The sequence below is a fragment of the Nerophis lumbriciformis genome, linkage group LG10, assembly GCF_033978685.3.
Source record: "Nerophis lumbriciformis linkage group LG10, RoL_Nlum_v2.1, whole genome shotgun sequence".
Lineage (NCBI taxonomy): Eukaryota > Metazoa > Chordata > Actinopteri > Syngnathiformes > Syngnathidae > Nerophis > Nerophis lumbriciformis.
In genome coordinates this window covers 398,017-415,126 of record NC_084557.2, presented here as the reverse complement: position 1 = coordinate 415,126, position 17,110 = coordinate 398,017, and the positions used below count along the sequence as shown (strand labels likewise).

At 35.6% G+C, this 17,110-nt stretch overlaps 1 protein-coding gene across 6 annotated transcripts; it reads left to right on the top strand.

The window, feature by feature from the left end:
* The first annotated feature begins 1,662 nt into the window (after window positions 1-1,662).
* gtf3c6 (general transcription factor IIIC, polypeptide 6, alpha) lies at window positions 1,663-12,702 on the top strand. 6 transcript variants are annotated; one of them, XM_061969358.2, is made up of 6 exons: window positions 1,663-1,807; window positions 1,929-2,009; window positions 2,078-2,141; window positions 9,501-9,539; window positions 9,666-9,773; window positions 11,654-12,702. In XM_061969358.2, exons 1-6 carry the CDS (start codon window positions 1,784-1,786, stop codon window positions 11,731-11,733), a joined length of 396 nt encoding a protein of 131 aa, XP_061825342.1. In that variant the 5' UTR covers window positions 1,663-1,783; the 3' UTR covers window positions 11,734-12,702. The 6 variants fall into 6 exon arrangements, with proteins under 6 accessions (XP_061825342.1, XP_061825341.1, XP_061825340.1 ...); XM_061969357.2 differs by having other exon boundaries at window positions 11,651-12,702; XM_061969356.2 differs by having other exon boundaries at window positions 9,501-9,545.
* Window positions 12,703-17,110: the final 4,408 nt, after the last annotated feature.

Genomic DNA, 17,110 nt, shown 5'->3' with positions numbered 1-17,110 from the left:
TGTTTTAGCAATCAAGAATATTTCAGTTGTTTTTATCCTTCTTTGTGGGGACATTGTTGATTGTCATGTTGGGATGTACTTTGTGGACGCCGTCTTTGCTCCACAGTAAGTCTTTGCTGTCGTCCAGCATTCTGTTTTTGTTTACTTTGTAGCCAGTTCAGTTTTAGTTTCGTTCTGCATAGCCTTCCCTAAGCTTCAATGCCTTTTCTTAGGGGCACTCGCCTTTTGTTTATTTTTTTATTTTTGGTTTAAGCATTAGACACCTTTTTACCTGCACCCTGCCTCCCGCTGTTTCCCACATCTACAAAGCAATTAGCTACCTGCTGCCACCTACTGATATGGAAGAGTATTACACTACTGAGCTCTAGACAGCACCGACACTCAACAACAACACATAATTTGCAGACTATAATTACTGGTTTGCAAAAAATATTTTTAACCCAAATAGGTGAAATTAGATAATCTCCCACGGCCATACTTGCCAACCCTCCCGGATTTTCCGGGAGACTCACGAAATTCAGCGCCTCTCCCGAAAACCGCCCGGGACAAATTTTCTCCCGAAAATCTCTCGAAATTCAGGCGGAGCTGGAGGCCACGCCCCCTCCAGCTCCATGCGGACCTGAGTGACGTGTTGACAGCCTGTTGTACATGCATATGTGACCCACCCATAATGTGTCACATTTTTGTGTTGATTTATTTATTTTATTTTGTGGTTTGAATTCGTTTTTGGAGCTGTCATTACACATTTATCAGTATTCACATTGGTCAGTAGGGGGCAGTAGGGCGTTTCTTCCCAATTGAATGCTATCACCTGCAGACCGGAAGTGTCTTGTCATTCTGATGAGAGCGACCAGTCTGTGAACAATTGAAACGTCCTGTGTGCTTTTTCCTCCTGTATAACAGGTTAGTTTTGGTGAATCAACTCACTGAATAATATCCATGTGATCTTTATAAGTTTAAGTACACATTCTGATGGTGGAGCCTAACTCTAAAGTGTTTGTGAGTTGTAGTTTGTATTTGTGAATGAATCCAGTGCACAGCTGCAGTAATCAATACAAAATGGCGACGTGAGTACGCAATGTTTATATAGGAACTTCTGATCCAAATTCAGACTCCCAAATTAGAGCTCCCGTTTACTTATTGATTTTATAATGTATATTTGTATAATGTGTGTGTTCTGAAATAGTGACAGAGAATAGAACAAGGATGGACAATTCAACCATTAACTCAACAATGAGTAGATGAGTGTTATGTGTGTATATGTGTATATAAATGAACACTGAAATTCAAGTATTTATTTTATTTATGTATATATATATATATATATATATATATATATATACGCCCCCAACCACGCCCCCCGCCCCACACCCGACCACGGCCCCGCCCTCACCCCCCACCTCCCGAAATCGGAGGTCTCAAGGTTGGCAAGTATGCCCACGGCACACCAGACTGTATCTCACGGCACACTAATGTGCCGCGGCACAGTGGTTGAAAAACACTGAGTTAAAAGGTACAATTCAATTTTAAGCTACTTTATATCAGTGGTAATTTTTTTTTACTATACAAATGGTCCTGAGTAACGTCCTGTAATTTAGGTGTTTATAAATATTGTTTTCACCATAATAGGTTAATTTGTCATTTCGCGTCTGGCAACCTCACGTCGGCCACCGTAGACCTTCGCGGAAGTAACAAATATCCGCCATGATTTGTTTAGGTAGCGAGACTCACTAATGTTGAAGAGTGTGTTGTGTTATAACTTATAAGTAGTGCGACTACATCAATGGACGATGAATGGGAAGAGGAGGTTCGTCCTTTTGTCCACGTATATGTGCTTTTTAACTAGTGCAACGTTTGTAACGTGCAGCTAACAATGCTAGTTGCCTCACATTTGTGTGTTGATGTTGTTGTTTACTGTTTGTGTGCAGGAGCAGCTTGTTGTTGTGGAGCTCTCTGGAGTCATAAACAACGATATTATGTCCAAACCTGGGGCTACTTGCAAGATACTGGTGCGTTTGGACTATTCTCTTTATATTCATAGCACCAATCTGATTGACTTTTTACTGTTTTTTCAAAGGATATTGACAGTGAGCAGCCTATGATGCAACTGGGCCAGAATGTGTTTGCAGGACAATATGAAGGTAAAGAGTTCACTTGATTAAAACTAGGCTTACAACATCTCAGTAGAGCAGTGGTTCTCAAACTTTTTTTTGTCATCCCCCACTTTGGACAAGGGGGAATTTTCAAGCCCCACCTGCCCCCATCGCCCCAACAGTACGCTAATGCCAAGCTTTAACATTTTCAAATTTATTGAACATCAAGTTGTATACATTCAAACTCAATAACATAAAATAACATCAAGTTCAATAATAAATAAAATAACTGTGCAGCTGTGGTATAACTTGCATCAAGTTCAATAATAAATACAATAACTTCCATCAAGTTCAATAATAAATAAAACAAAAGTGTTATAACTTGCATCAAGTTCAATAATAAATCAAAAAAAGTGTTATAACTTGCATCAAGTTCAATAATAAATCAAAAAAAGTGTTATAACTTGCATCAAGTTCAATAATAAATAAAACAAAAGTGTTATAACTTGCATCAAGTTCAATAATAAATCAAAAAAAGTGTTATAACTTGCATCAAGTTCAATAATAAATAAAAAAAAGTGTTATAACTTGCATCAAGTTCAATAATAAATCAAAAAAAGTGTTATAACTTGCATCAAGTTCAATAATAAATAAAACAAAAGTGTTATAACTTGCATCAAGTTCAATAATAAATCAAAAAGTGTTATAACTTGCATCACGTTCAATAATAAATCAAAAAGTGTTATAACTTGCATCACGTTCAATAATAAATCAAAAAAAGTGTTATAACTTGCATCAAGTTCAATAATAAATCAAATAAAAGTGTTATAACTTGCATCAAGTTCAATAATAAATCAAAAAAAGTGTTATAACTTGCATCAAGTTCAATAATAAATAAAACAAAAGTGTTATAACTTGCATCAAGTTCAATAATAAATCAAATAACTTGCATCAAGTTCAATAATAAATCAAATAACTTGCATCAAGTTCAATAATACATCAAAAAAAGTGTTATAACTTGCATCAAGTTCAATAATAAATAAAACAAAAGTGTTATAACTTGCATCAAGTTCAATATTAATAAAAAAAAAAAAGTGTTATAACTTGCATCAAGTTCAATAATAAATCAAATAACTTGCATCAAGTTCAATAATAAATAAAATAAAAGTGCCACTTTGCAATCTTTGCAAAAAAAAAAAGGAGGAGCTATGCATTTGGCAAGACAGGGCAAGTGACAGTTTCCCCAGGAGAGCCACCTTGCTTCACTGTGAAACAGCACGGCTGTATGATCAGCTCCCATTTCCTCACACAGTGCAGAGAACAGTCGCACTTTCAGTGGTCGTGTTTTGATCAAATTTACCGCGCTCACAACATCTGTTAAAACCTCATTGAGTTCGGGGCTGAGCTATGTCTGTCAAACTCTCGCTCCTACCGAGAAATTTAAAGCCTACAGTAAAAATAAGTACCGGTAATTTCCATTTATTTATATAGCGGATTTCACAGACAGAATCACAAAGTGATTTACAGTGTGTATAGAAAATGAAAGCATAGTAAAAAAAAAAATCTAAGAATATAATAATAAAAAAAAAAATGTTAAGTGAAATTTCCTCCCGTTCCCCGCGCCCCACCTGTCATTTCTCTATTCCCCACCAGTGGAGCGCGCCCCACACTTTGAGAAACGCTGCAGTAGAGTGATGTCAGTCAACAAAATACAGTAATACCCCAGCTTACATGAAATTAATTTTATTGGTGCTTGCTACGGAGCCCCTAAAGCAGGGGTGCTCATTACGTCGATCGCGAGCTACCGGTCGATCGTGGAGGGTGTGTCAGTCGATCACCAGCCAGGCATTAAAAAAATAGTCCTAAAAATGAGCGATCATAAATCTTCACTATGACGTCACTTTCGTCACTTGATTGACATTCACGGCACCCGAGGGTCTTCTGAGATGACGCTGGCTGCTGCCAGCTCATTAAAATTACCGACTGGAAGGCGAGAAACACTTTATTTCAACAGACTCTGGCGCCGTACCTGTCGTCAAAACTCCAAAGACCGACTACACAGTTGCGCTAACAAAATAAGAGTCTCAGAAAGCCAGCGCAAACAAGCTAGCAAGCTACGGAGTTTGCCGACAATGTATTTTTTGTAAAGTGTATACAGAGGAGTACGGAAGCTGGACAAATAAGATGCCAAAAACCAACCACTTTCATGTGGTATTGGACAGAAAGGAGGACTTTTTTTCTCCTCCATTCGAAAATGCGGACATTATCAGCACTACTGTCTGATTACAATCAGTGCAAGTCATCAGAATCAGGTAATACACCAACTTATATTCTTGTCTTCATGAAAGAAAGGAATCTATATGTGTTAAACATGCTTGTATTATCTTTAAACATCTTTAACTTATTAACAATATTAACTATATGTGTTAAACATGCTTGTATTATCATTAAACACCTTTAACTTGTTAACAATATTAACTATATGTGTTAAACATGCTTGCATTATCTTTAAACATCCTTAACATGTTAACAATATTAACTATATGTATTAAACATACTTTTATTATCATTAAACACCTTTAACTTATTAACAACATTAACTATATGTTAAACATGCTTGTATTATCATTAAACACCTTTAACTTGTTAACAATATTAACTATATGTGTTAAACATGCTTGCATTATCTTTAAACATCCTTAACATGTTAACAAATCAAATCAAATCAACTTTATTTATAGAGCACATTTAAAATTTACCACAGGGGTAGCCAACAATATTAACTATATGTATTAAACATACTTTTATTATCATTAAACACCTTTAACTTATTAACAACATTAACTATATGTTAAACATGCTTGTATTATCATTAAACACCTTTAACTTGTTAACAATATTAACTATATGTGTTAAACATACTTGTATTATCATTAAACACCTTTAATTTATTAACAATATTAACCATGTGTTAAACATGCTTGCATTATCATTAAACACCCTTAACTTGTTAACAAAAACATATATTTCATAAATAAGTAAATATAAATGATATATATGAATGAGGTAGATCCCCACGACTTGATCAATTGAAAAGTAGCTCGCCTGCAGAAAAAGTGTGAGCACCCCTGCCCTAAAGGGACATGGGGGAAAACATTTTTTTAGAAAAATATCAAAACCCATCCATCCATCTTCTTCCGCTTATCCGAGGTCGGGTCGCGGGGGCAGCAGCCTAAGCAGGGAAGCCCAGACTTCCCTCTCCCCAGCCACTTCGTCCAGCTCCTCCCGGGGGATCCCGAGGCGTTCCCAGGCCAGCCGGGAGACATAGTCTTCCCAACGTGTCCTGGGTCTTCCCCGTGGCCTCCTACCGGTCAGACACCTCCCTAGGGAGGCGTTCGGGTGGCATCCTGACCAGATGCCCGAACCACCTCATCTGGCTCCTCTCCATGTGGAGGAGCAGCGGCTTTACTCTGAGCTCCCCCCGGATGGCAGAGCTTCTCACCCTATCTCTAAGGGAGAGATCCGCCACCCGGCGGAAAAAACTCATTTGGGCCGCTTGTAGCCGTGATCTTGTCCTTTCGATCATAACCCAAAGCTCATGACCATAGGTGAGGATGGGAACGTAGATCGACCGGTAAATTGAGAGCTTTACCTTCCGGCTCAGCTCCTTCTTCACCACAACGGATCTATACAGCATCCGCATTACTGAAGACGCCGCACCGATCCGCCTGTCGATCTCACCATCCACTCTTCCCTCACTCGTGAACAAGACTCCCAGGTACTTGAACTCCTCCACTTGAGGCAAGATCTCCTCCCCAACTTGGAGATGGGTTAGGTTATGTTTATTGGTGCTTGCCTCTAAAAATAAAAATAAATTATATTTTAATGGTGCTTGCCTCAGTACCTCAGAGTCTTGTTCACGAGTGAAGGAAGGGTAAAATGAAAGCTTACTGTACAATGTCTGCTCTCACTTTGATGACGACTGATAGGATGTCCATATCTTCCTGTTTAGATGAACAATTAATCATGATGCACACAAAGGGTTAACAAGGAAGTCTCTGTGTAGACTTGTATTGGTTGTCTCCATCTCCAGGTATACATTGAATGTCACAGATGAACAATTTCTAGATTAATTGCTAAATCCTCCTATGCGGTAGCAGCAGGACATGTCTTCCGGCTCACCGCAAAGCAGCATAAAGCTACTTAGCTGTCTATATCATTACGCCACTAAGAAATAGTTTTTTGTGTTAGCACTTACAATAACAATGTCGCTAATATTCAGGTTATGATATGTATAAAGATTATTGTTGGCAGGTTCTGGTTGGTTATTTAGAGCAGTGTTTTTCAACCACTGTGCCGTGTGGCGCGAGATACAGTCTGGTGTGCCGTGGGAGATGATCTAATACCACCTATTTGGGTTAAAAATATTTTTTGCAAACCAGTAATTATAATCCGCAAATAATGTGCCATTGTTGAGTGTCTACTGTCTAGAGCTCGGCAGATTTACCACGTTTTACTCTTCCATATCAGTAGGTGGCGGCAGGTAGCTAATAGCTTCATAGATGTCGGAAACAGCGGGAGGCAGTGTGCAGGTAAAAAGTTTAATGCTTAAACCAAAAATAAACAAAAAGTGAGTGCCCCTAAGAAAAGGCATTGAAACTCAGGGAAGGCTATGCAGAACGAAACTAACACTGAACTGGCTACAAAGTAAACAAAAACAGAATGCTGGACGACAGCAAAGACTTACTGTGGAGCAAAGACGGCGTCCACAAAGTACATCCGAACATGACATGCCAATCAACAATGTCCCCACAAAGAAGGATAAAAACAACTGAAATATTCTTGATTGCTAAAACAAAGCAGGTGTGGGGAAATATCGCTCAAAGGAAGACATGAAACTGCTACAGGAAAATACCAAAAAAAAGAGAAAAACCACCAAAATAGGAGCGCAAGACAAGAAGTAAAACACTACACGCAGAAAAACAGCAAACAACTCAAAATAAGTCAGGGTGTGATGTGACAGTACACCTAGTCTCAGACAAGAGCTATATTGATGCATGCTTACTTACTTACTTAGGCCTTTAAATTCCCTGAGGAACATAGGCCATGATGAAACTCCTCCATCCCCTTCGGTCTTGTGCCCTTCGCTCCAGTTGTTGCCAAGACAGCCCTCGCGCCTTCATCTCCTGCTCTGTGGTTCTTCTCCAGGTGACTCTAGGCCTTCCTAAGAGCTATAGTGACGCATGCTTGGTTATGCTTTAAAGTCATATCCAACAATTGTGACAAGGACTTTTTATTGTCAATATCGGCTGCTGAGTTTCAGTTTTTAATGATTTCCGCTGGTGGTGTGCCTACGCATTTTTCCTATGAAAAAAATGTGCCTTGGCTCGAAAAAGGTTGAAAAACACTGATTTAGAGGGTTTTGTGGGCAAAATAGAGAGCCCCCATTGACTACATTGTTAGCAGACTTCTTATGTATGTATTTATTTACGACTTAAAATGCATAAAAAAAGAAAAACATACTGTATATGTTCATTTCTTATATAGAGATTGTGAATGATAGACAGCACATCCTTCAGATTTTTGCGTATTTCCAGTATGACTGATATGATACTATGGTCAGAGTGCAGAAGCGTAACTACCGTGACGTCAATCTCCGGAAATAGCCGAAGGTATTCGGAGTGGAATATTCAAAATGGCTTACTGAATTTTTGGCATTTTGTGATGTTTGAACTGTGTTTTCACATACTTTGCGGATTGTAAATACGATTGATACGGTTTAATGGATACATCCATCCATCCATCCATCTTCTTCCGCTTATCCGAGGTCGGGTCGCGGGGGCAGCAGCCTAAGCAGGGAAGCCCAGACTTCCCTCTCCCCAGCCACTTGGTCCAGCTCCTCCCGGGGGATCCCGAGGCGTTCTCAGGCCAGCCGGGAGACATAGTCTTCCCAACGTGTCCTGGGTCTTCCCCGCGGCCTCCTACCGGTCAGACGTGCCCTAAACACCTCCCTAGGGAGGCGTTCGGGTGGCATTCTGACCAGATGCCCGAACCACCTCATCTGGCTCCTCTTGATGTGGAGGAGCAGCAGCTTTACTTTGAGCTCCCCCCGGATGACAGAGCTTCTCACCCTATCTCTAAGGGAGAGCCCCGCCACCCGGCGGAGGAAACTCATTTCAGCCGCTTGTACCCGTGATCTTGTCCTTTCGGTCATAACCCAAAGCTCATGACCATAGGTGAGGATGGGAACGTAGATCGACCGGTAAATTGAGAGCTTTGCCTTCCGGCTCAGCTCCTTCTTCACCACAACGGATCGATACAGCGTCCGCATTACTGAAGACGACGCACCGATCCGCCTGTCGATCTCACGATCCACTCTTCCCCCACTCGTGAACAAGACTCCGAGGTACTTGAACTCCTCCACTTGGGGCAAAATCTCCTCCCCAACCCGGAGATGGCACTCCACCCTTTTCCGGGCGAGAACCATGGACTCGGACTTGGAGGTGCTGATTCTCATCCCAGTCGCTTCACACTCGGCTGCGAACCGATCCAGTGAGAGCTGAAGATCCTGGCCAGATGAAGCCATCAGGACCACATCATCTGCAAATAGCAGAGACCTAATCCTGCAGCCACCAAACCAGATCCCCTCAACGCCTTGACTGCGCCTAGAAATTCTGTCAATAAAGGTTATGAACAGAATGGGTGACAAAGGGCAGCCTTGGCGGAGTCCAACCCTCACTGGAAACGTGTCCGACTTACTGCCGGCAATGCGGACCAAGCTCTGGCACTGAGCATACAGGGAGCGGACTGCCACAATCAGACAGTCCGATACCCCATACTCTCTGAGCACTCCCCACAGGACTTCCCGAGGGACACGGTCGAATGCCTTCTCCAAGTCCACAAAACACATGTAGACTGGTTGGGCAAACTCCCATGCACCCTCAAGGACCCTGCCGAGAGTATAGAGCTGGTCCACAGTTCCACGACCAGGACGAAAACCACACTGTTCCTCCTGAATCCGAGGTTCGACTATCCGGCGTAGCCTCCTCTCCAGTACACCTGAATAGACCTTACCAGGAAGGCTGAGGAGTGTGATCCCACGATAGTTAGAACACACCCTACGGTTCCCTTTCTTAAAGAGAGGAACCACCACCCCGGTCTGCCAATCCAGAGGCACCGCCCCCGATGTCCACGCGATGCTTAATGGATACAATGAAACACAATTAAGCATATAAAGTCAACTTCTTATTCCACTCTTCGGGTACTCAATAGCATAATAATTAGTCAAGAGACAGCTCTTATCTCAAAATACTCTTCGGTTGGGGTACTCATAAATTGAGGTACCACTGTATTAAACTGCACGTCCTAAAACAATGACTATTTCTTTCTCCCCCTCTCACTGGAAAGATGCCCTTGGAACATGTGTTCTATTTGAGGAGGGACCAGGTACAGGTAAAGTGTCAAATTGTTCTCAAGAGTCACTCTGTTTGTGACACTATTGAAATGTTGTGTGTGTGTGTGTGTGTGTGTGTGTGTGTGTGTGTGTGTGTGTGTGTGTGTGTGTACACACAGGAACCTCCGGCAGTGGACCAGCGCTCAAGTACAAATGTCACACTGTTAAGAAACTGATGATGCAACGAGTTTTCCTCAGTGACAAAAAAGAAAATGGAGCAGACTCAGGTAAACCCTAAGAGTTCAAAGAAATATTATTTCACCATGTCCTTCATAGACTCTGAATCAGACTTCTGTTATTATAACACAGTATTTAGTAGTATTTATTTACATAATTGCAGAAAGTACCCGGCCAATTATGGTCATGCGTTTATTTATTCTCTACATTGTTAAATAATAATTCGGTTAGAATTTGTTTAAACCCAAGTGATGATACTTAATTAAACTTTTAAGTAGTCGTTAAATAGTTTTTATTCTTAATGCCCTTTTTGAGGCAACCCTTTCATTTGTCTTTGGAGAGACAATGGCTGCGTTGTGGAGCCCTTGATATATATAATAATCCTTTAAAAAATCTAACTATGGCCTATGTCCTTTTTGTCTCTTATATTTTTTTCCTGGACACTAAATCATCTGTAAAACGTTTTTTCCAACCGATTTTTTAATCAATCAATCAGAGTTTACTTATATAGCCCCCCCCCCCCCCCCATCCCGGCCGACCGGTGCAATGGACGTCGAGTGGATCTAGTATAATATTGTGAGAGTCCAGTCCATAGTGGATCTAACATAATAGTGTGAGAGTCCAGTCCATAGTGGATCTAACATAATAGTGTGAGTCCAGTCCATAGTGGATCTAACATAGTGTGAGAGTCCAGTCCATAGTGGATCTAACATAATAGTGAGAGTCCAGTCCATAGTGGATCTAACATAATAGTGTGAGTCCAGTCCATAGTGGATCTAACATAGTGTGAGAGTCCAGTCCATAGTGGATCTAACATAATAGTGAGAGTCCAGTCCATAGTGGATCTAACATAGTGTGAGAGTCCAGTCCATAGTGGATCTAACATAATAGTGAGAGTCCAGTCCATAGTGGATCTAACATGATAATGTGAGAGTCCAGTTCATAGTGGATCTAACATAATAGTGTGAGTCCAGTTCATAGTGGATCTAACATAATAGTGTGAGAGTCCAGTCCATAATAGTGAGAGTCCAGTCCATAGTGGATCTAACATGATAATGTGAGAGTCCAGTTCATAGTGGATCTAACATAATAGTGTGAGAGTCCAGTCCATAATAGTGAGAGTCCAGTCCATAGTGGATCTAACATAATAATGTGAGAGTCCAGTCCATAGTGGATCTAACATAATATTGTGAGAGTCCAGTCCATAATAGTGAGAGTCCAGTCCATAGTGGATCTAACATAATAATGTGAGAGTCCAGTCCATAGTGGATCTAACATAATAGTGTAAGAGTCCAGTCCATAGTGGATCCAACATAATAGTGAGAGTCCAGTCCATAGTGGATCTAACATAATAGTGTGAGAGTCCAGTCCATAGTGGATCTAACAAAATAGTGTGAGAGTCCAGTCCATAGTGGATCTAACATAATATTGTGAGAGTCCAGTCCATAGTGGATCTAACATAATAGTGTGAGAGTCCAGTCCATAGTGGATTTAACATAATAGTGAGAGTCCAGTCCATAGTGGATCTAGCATATATATGAACAAAATAACAGTTGTTAGCATATATTACCTCAATCAAACATGGTGGAAATGTTAGTTCCAAGATACTGCAGTAGTAAACAGTAAGGATGTGGTACTCTGCACAATCCTGCATGGGACAATCCGCTTTAATAATAATAAAATATATTAATCAAGTTTGGATGAGAGGAAAGAAATATTTGTGATCATTTTTTTGCCATATTGCCAAGCCCTACTTGAGCCCCACTTTTGGCTCCTTTTGTTCTTAAAAACTGCAACTTTACAAAAGTTGTGTTTATTCTCCAGGCTGTTTTGCGTGACACTAATCACATTTAAGTAAAAGCCACTACTTTATGAAATATAGAATTTCTGTATATAACAGCATATTTTTTTTATTTTTTTTAATCAGCAGCAGGCGGTGAAGGTGACAAGCAGGGAGACACCGTCTGCCAGTCTGATCTAGAGACTAAAGAAGACTCTGCAAAAGGATGACAACATGGTCACGTGGGGGGAAAAAGGCGCTTCCATTCTTTCAACTGTGTTGCAGTTCATCCTGGGACATTATATGCACAGACACATTCTAGTTATTACACATTCCTTTTTCCCTTTTTGAAAGAAGGGTGAAACGTACCAACCTCTATGCTAAACTATGTATCCCTTGATGGGATGGCTGATAACATGCTTTGTGACATCATCAACAAAGTATTTCAGTGTACATTCAGGATGTGAGGCATGGAGCCTGTTTAGAGCACCACAAACAGTGAAGGTCTTGATAAAGGAAGATGTATTGCAGCCTCTAATGCAGTGTTTTTCAACCTTTTTTTGAGCCAAGGCACATTTTTTCATTGATAAAATGCGGAGGCACACCACCAGCAGAAATCATTAAAAACTGAAACTCAGCAGCTGATATTGACAGTAAAAAGTCGTCGTCGCAAATGTTGGATATGACTTTAAAGCATAACCAAGCATGCATCACTATAGCTCTTGTCTCAAAGTAGGTGTACTGTCACCACCTGTCACATCACACACTGACTTATTTGCTGTTTTCCTGTGTGTAGTGTTTTACTTCTTGTCTTGCGCTCCTATTTTGGTGACTTTTTCTCTATTTTTTGGTATTTTCCTGTAGCAGTTTCATGTCTTCCTTGACCGCTATTCCCCACACTTGCTTTGTTTTAGCAATCAAGAATATTTCAGTTGTTTTTATCCTTCTTTGTGGGGACATTGTTGATTGTCATGTCATGTTCGGATGTACTTTGTGGACGCCGTCTTTGCTCCACACGCTGTAAGTCTTTGCTGTCGTCCAGCATTCTGTTTTTGTTTACTTTGTAGCCAGTTCAGTTTTAGTTTCGTTCTGCATAGCCCAGGGGTCGGCAACCCAAAATGTTGAAAGAGCCATATTGGACCAAATATACAAAAGCAAATCTGTCTGGAGCCGCAACAAATTAAAAGCCATATTACATACAGATAGTGTGTTTAATGAGATATACGTTGAATTGAGATGACTTAAAATAAACTAAATGAGCTCAAATATAGCTACAGATGAGGCATAATGATGCAATATGTACATATAGCTAGCCTAAATAGCATGTTAGCATCGATTAGCTTGCAGTCATGCAGTGACCAAATATGTCTGATTAGCACTCCACACAAGTCAATAACATCAACAAAACTCACCTTTGTGCATTCACACACAACGTTAAAAGTGTGGTGGACAATATGAGAAAGAAAAAAGTGGCATAAAACACCTTGAAAAAAAAATGTTACCTTGAAAATTTTTTTGTACCTTGAAAATCATTTTTTACCTTGAAAAAAAAAATTACCTTGAAAAAAAAATTTTACCTTGAAAATTTTTTTGTACCTTGAAAATCATTTTTTACCTTGAAAAAAAATGTTACCTTGAAAATTATTTTTTACCTTGAAAATTATTTTTTACCTTAAAAATCATGTTTTAACTTAAAACATTTTTTTTTAATTTTTTCATTTTTTTTTCATTTTTTTAAATATTTTTTTCATTTTTGTAAAAATTGTAACTTTTAAAAAAAAAAATTTTATTAAATTTTTAAATATTTTTAAATGTTTTAAATATTTTTAACTTTTTTAACTTTTTAAAAAAAAATTTAACCTAAACCTAATCTTAACCCTAACCCTAATCTTAACCCTAATCTTAACCCTAACCCTAACCCTAACCTAACCCTAAAAAAAATGTTAATTGTTAAAATTGTTTAAAAAAATTAAAAACGTTTAAAATTGTTTTAAAAAATTTTACAAATTAAAAAAAATAAAAACATTTTTTTAAAATTAAAAAAATTTGAAAATCATTTTTTACCTTGAAAAAAAAATTTTACCTTGAAAATTTTTTTGTACCTTGAAAATCATTTTTTACCTTGAAAAAAAATTTTTACCTTGATAAAAAAATTTTACCTTGAAAATTTTTTTGTACCTTGAAAATCATTTACCTTGAAAAAAAAATTTTACCTTGAAAATTTTTTTGTACCTTGAAAATCATTTTTTACCTTGAAAAAAAAAATTACCTTGAAAAAAAAATTTTACCTTGAAAATTTTTTTGTACCTTGAAAATCATTTTTTACCTTGAAAAAAAATGTTACCTTGAAAATTATTTTTTACCTTGAAAATTATTTTTTACCTTAAAAATCATGTTTTAACTTAAAACATTTTTTTTTAATTTTTTCATTTTTTTTCTTTTTTTTTAATATTTTTTTAATTTTTGTAAAAATTGTAACTTTTTTAAAAAAAATTTTTAAATTTTTATTAAATTTTTAAATATTTTTAAATGTTTTAAATATTTTTAACTTTTTTTAACTTTTTAAAAAAAAATTTAACCTAAACTCATTTTAACCCTAACCCTAATCTTAACCCTAACCCTAACCCTAATCTTAACCCTAACCCTAACCTAACCCTAAAAAAAATGTTAATTGTTAAAATTGTTTAAAAAAATTAAAAACGTTTAAAATTGTTTTAAAAAATTTTACAAATTAAAAAAAATAAAAACATTTTTTTAAAATTAAAAAAATTTGAAAATCATTTTTTACCTTGAAAAAAAAATTTTACCTTGAAAATTTTTTTGTACCTTGAAAATCATTTTTTACCTTGAAAAAAAAATTTTACCTTGAAAAAAAAATTTTACCTTGAAAATTTTTTTGTACCTTGAAAATCATTTTTTACCTTGAAAAAAAAATTTTACCTTGAAAATTTTTTTGTACCTTGAAAATCATTTTTTACCTTGAAAAAAAAAATTACCTTGAAAAAAAAATTTTACCTTGAAAATTTTTTTGTACCTTGAAAATCATTTTTTACCTTGAAAAAAAATGTTACCTTGAAAATTATTTTTTACCTTGAAAATTATTTTTTACCTTAAAAATCATGTTTTAACTTAAAACATTTTTTTTTAATTTTTTCATTTTTTTTCATTTTTTTTAATATTTTTTTAATTTTTGTAAAAATTGTAACTTTAAAAAAAATTTTTTAAATATTTTTAAATGTTTTAAATATTTTTAACTTTTTAAAAATTTTTTTAACCTAAACCTAATCTTAACCCTAACCCTAATCTTAACCCTAACCCTAACCCTAATCTTAACCCTAACCCTAACCCTAACCTAACCCTAAAAAAAATGTTAATTGTTAAAATTGTTTTAAAAAATTAAAAACGTTTAAAATTGTTTTAAAAAATTTTACAAATTAAAAAAAATAAAAACATTTTTTTAAAATTAAAAAAATTTGAAAATCATTTTTTACCTTGAAAAAAAAATTTTACCTTGAAAATTTTTTTGTACCTTGAAAATCATTTTTTACCTTGAAAAAAAATTTTTACCTTGAAAAAAAAATTTTACCTTGAAAATTTTTTTGTACCTTGAAAATCATTTTTTACCTTGAAAAAAAAATTTTACCTTGAAAATTTTTTTGTACCTTGAAAATCATTTTTTACCTTGAAAAAAAAAATTACCTTGAAAAAAAAATTTTACCTTGAAAATTTTTTTGTACCTTGAAAATCATTTTTTACCTTGAAAAAAAATGTTACCTTGAAAATTATTTTTTACCTTGAAAATTATTTTTTACCTTAAAAATCATGTTTTAACTTAAAACATTTTTTTTTAAATTTTTTCATTTTTTTTCATTTTTTTTAATATTTTTTAAATTTTTGTAAAAATTGTAACTTTTAAAAAAATTTTTTTAAATTTTTATTAAATTTTTAAATATTTTTAAATGTTTTAAATATTTTTAACTTTTTAAAAAAAAATTTTACCTAAACTTAATCTTAACCCTAACCCTAATCTTAACCCTAACCCTAACCCTAATCTTAACCCTAACCCTAACCCTAACCTAACCCTAAAAAAAATGTTAATTGTTAAAATTGTTTTAAAAAATTAAAAACGTTTAAAATTGTTTTAAAAAATTTTACAAATTCAAAAAAATAAAAACATTTTTTTAAAATTAAAAAAATTTGAAAATCATTTTTTACCTTGAAAAAAAAATTTTACCTTGAAAATTTTTTTGTACCTTGAAAATCATTTTTTACCTTGAAAAAAAATTTTTACCTTGAAAAAAAAATTTGACCTTGAAAATTTTTTTGTACCTTGAAAATCATTTTTTACCTTGAAAAAAAAATTTGACCTTGAAAATTTTTTTGTACCTTGAAAATCATTTTTTACCTTGAAAAAAAAAATTTACCTTGAAAAAAAAATTTTACCTTGAAAATTTTTTTGTACCTTGAAAATCATTTTTTACCTTGAAAAAAAAATTTTACCTTGAAAAAAAAATTTTACCTTGAAAATTTTTTTGTACCTTGAAAATCATTTTTTACCTTGAAAAAAAAAATTTACCTTGAAAAATTTTTTTTACCTTGAAAATTTTTTTTTACCTTGAAAATCATGTTTTAACTTAAAACATTTTTTTTTAATTTTTTAATTTTTTTCAATTTTTAAAAAATTTTTTTTTTAATTTTTGTAAAATTTGTAACTTTTTTAAAAAAATTTTAATTTTTTTTAAAAAAAATTTAAAATTTTTTTTTTTTTTTTTAATTTAAAAAAAAAAAAAATTTAATTTTTTTTTAATTTTTTTTAAATTTTTATTAAATTTTTAAATTTTTTTAAATATTTTTAAATTTTTTAAATATTTTTAACTTTTTTAAACTTTTTTTTATCACTTTTAACTTTTTAAATTTTTTTTACCCTAACCCTAACCCTAATCTTAACCCTAACCCTAATCTTAACCCTAACCCTAATCTTAACCCTAACCCTAATCTTAACCCTAACCCTAACTGCCTCCCGTTGTTTCCAACATCTACGAAGCAATTAGCTACCGGCTGCCACCTACTGATATAGAAGAGTATAACGTGGTAAGTCTGGCGATCTCCAGACAGCACAGACACTCAACAACGGCACATTATTTGCGTATTATAATTACTGGTTTGCAAAAAAATATTTTTAACCCAAATAGGTGGAATTAGATCATCTCCCACGGCACACTAGTTGAAAGACACTGCTCTAATTAATAGCACAGTAGTAATTCGGGGGGTGGCATAGCTCAGTTGGTGAAGTGGCTGTGCCAGCAACTTGAGGGTTCCAGGTTCGATTCCCGCTTTCGCACACGACATCTCCGCTCCGGACAGGCTAACCTCCGAGGACAGAGCTACGAACAATGGGAGACCGGGCTTTCTGCTCCGCGGCTCCCAGTCTGTGGAACGCTCTCCCTGACCACCTGAGGGCACCACAGACTGTGGATGCTTTTAAAAAAGGCTTAAAACCCCTTCTTTTTAAAAAAGCCTTTTTTTAGATGTATGTATACTAGTTTTAGCTATTTGGCTGTTCTAGTTTTTATTATTATTTTTTTTTTATTATATTTTTATTTTTTT